Here is a 1,926-nt window from a genome sequence, read left to right on the forward strand (position 1 = left end):
CCATTGTCTAACATTTGAGCAATTTCAAAATAAATCAAGAACTTTTGCGCGCCTTTTGTTGTGTCTAATATACACAATTTTAAAATCAAAACCAAGAAGTTTTGCGCGCCAAGGTTTGGCAGAAGGATGATCTAAACCAAGAACTTTTGCACGCCAAGGTTTGGGAGAAGGAAGGAAAGGAAACCGAGGTAGGCAATGATGTCATCATATGGTTTATTTAGTACCAAACCAAGGACAAAAAAACTTATTCTCAAGCAATTTTTAATTTCTCCTAATTTGGTTCCAATACAACATTGGGTTACAAATCTTTTTGGAATGGTACGTCACAAATCTGGTAGATCTGGATAACAAGCAACACGAGCATTGAGATAAGATGATGGTTGATTCCTGGATGGATCAGGCTAGGCGGTGATGTTGGTTGGCCTGGGAAGGTATTTGCGCATCCACATCTCACGGTGGTTGATGGAGATCTTGACGAGCCTCTCACCGTTGAGCACCAGCTTCACGGCCGCCTCTGTCTTGAAGATGATCCGGCCATACATGGGCATGTTGCCGCCTGTTGTCTTCTCCATGAGCACCCTCACCACGCAATCACCCCATTTCCTGCATCCATCCATGACAAATTGCCAATCATCAGACATCAATGATACAAAGGTTCTATCCGAATCATGCATGCAGGTCTTAGTATATTCAATTACTAGTCTAAACTTAATCAGTAGATCTAGTAGTATCCCAGTAGTACACTTACTCCCTGAAGTAGTCGAAGATCTCTTCGCGATGGAGATGCATGTCCTTGGAGAAGGTGATGAACATGGAGCGGCAGTCCTCCGGCACCAACACCGGTAGCGGGCTGTAGGGCGCCATGAGCTCCGGCGGGTTCCCAACCAGTCCAGTTTCATACCTCTTGAGCAATACATTCAAGCGGTCGCTGAAGACCAACTTACCGGCGCCATCGAGGAAGTGAGCAACCCCACGGACCACTAAGTCCTGGTGGAAGGCGAAGAAGCCGGGCTCGATGTAGACGCCGCCTTGCATGCAGAGCGTGGAGATGAGCGGGATGGGCGGGAGCACAGGCACCGGGTAGCGGAGGCACTCGAGGACGGCGTTGGCCTCCTCGGCGACGATGGCCACGGCGCTGGTTTCAAGGCCGGGGACATGGTGGATGGCGGAGATGGTGCCCTGGTCCAGCCACACCAGCAGCGCCACCGCGTTCTGGGCCTGCTCCGGGTTGCCGCCCACGGAGATGAACCGCTCGTACGCCTCCCGCGCGATGCTGTACATGTACAGCACCTCCTGAACGGTCATTGTGGCCGACCCCTCCATGCTTACTCTGGTTAACTGGTTGCTTTCACCGCCAGTGGCCGGAGAAAGCTAGCTAGCTTGGTGATGGATGGATGAAGAGTCAATGGGGAATGGATGGGTATTTGTAGCTGCAGGTCTGGTCAATGTTTAATGAGGTGCCGAAAATGGATTAGGTTCGAAGGTAGTTGTTCTTCCTTCCTTGGTTGGTTTTACATCCTTTTTTGTTTGCATAGTTCGTTTTACATCCTAAAATGTATAAATTTAATTAACCCCTTTGGATGCAGCGCAATACATTGTATCCTGCTAAATATATGGTGTGGTGCACCTTTTCTTTTATTGGTATTGATTAATTTGGTACCAAAGAAACCATTCGATGATATCGTCGCCTAGCTCGTTGCCCTTCACATCCTCTCCCAAGCCTTTATTGCACCTTAATTTGGTACCAAAGAAACCATATGATGTGTCATCGCATAGCTCCATATCCTTTGCATACTTTTCCCAAAAATTGGCGCGCAAAGATTCTTGGTTCTGATTTTGAAACTACACATATCGACTGAGCAAAAAACTCAACCTTACCATGCAACGGTCACCCATGTCGCGACGTAGACCCTTCTACACTCCCCT

The 1,926-nt window shown here is 48.3% G+C and overlaps 1 protein-coding gene across 1 annotated transcript; it reads right to left on the reverse strand.

The window, feature by feature from the left end:
• Window positions 1-301: 301 nt before the first annotated feature.
• On the reverse strand, window positions 302-879 carry LOC119323013. Its single transcript, XM_037596569.1, has 2 exons — window positions 749-879; window positions 302-603 (listed from the first exon to the last, which is right to left on the reverse strand). The coding sequence occupies exons 1-2, from the start codon at window positions 862-864 to the stop codon at window positions 402-404; spliced, it is 318 nt and encodes a 105-aa protein (XP_037452466.1). The 5' UTR covers window positions 865-879; the 3' UTR covers window positions 302-401.
• Window positions 880-1,926: the final 1,047 nt, after the last annotated feature.

This window comes from Triticum dicoccoides, chromosome 6B (assembly GCF_002162155.2).
Source record: "Triticum dicoccoides isolate Atlit2015 ecotype Zavitan chromosome 6B, WEW_v2.0, whole genome shotgun sequence".
Classification (NCBI taxonomy): domain Eukaryota; kingdom Viridiplantae; phylum Streptophyta; class Magnoliopsida; order Poales; family Poaceae; genus Triticum; species Triticum dicoccoides.

Excerpts from the sequence above, each read along its gene's own strand:
- LOC119323013 (XM_037596569.1), bottom strand. The coding sequence starts at position 864 with ATGGCGCCCTACAGCCCGCTACCGGTGTTGGTGCCGGAGGACTGCCGC. Across the intron at positions 604-748 it reads ATCTTCGACTACTTCAGGGA|GAAATGGGGTGATTGCGTGG; the intron begins GTAAGTGTACTA and ends GGATGGATGCAG.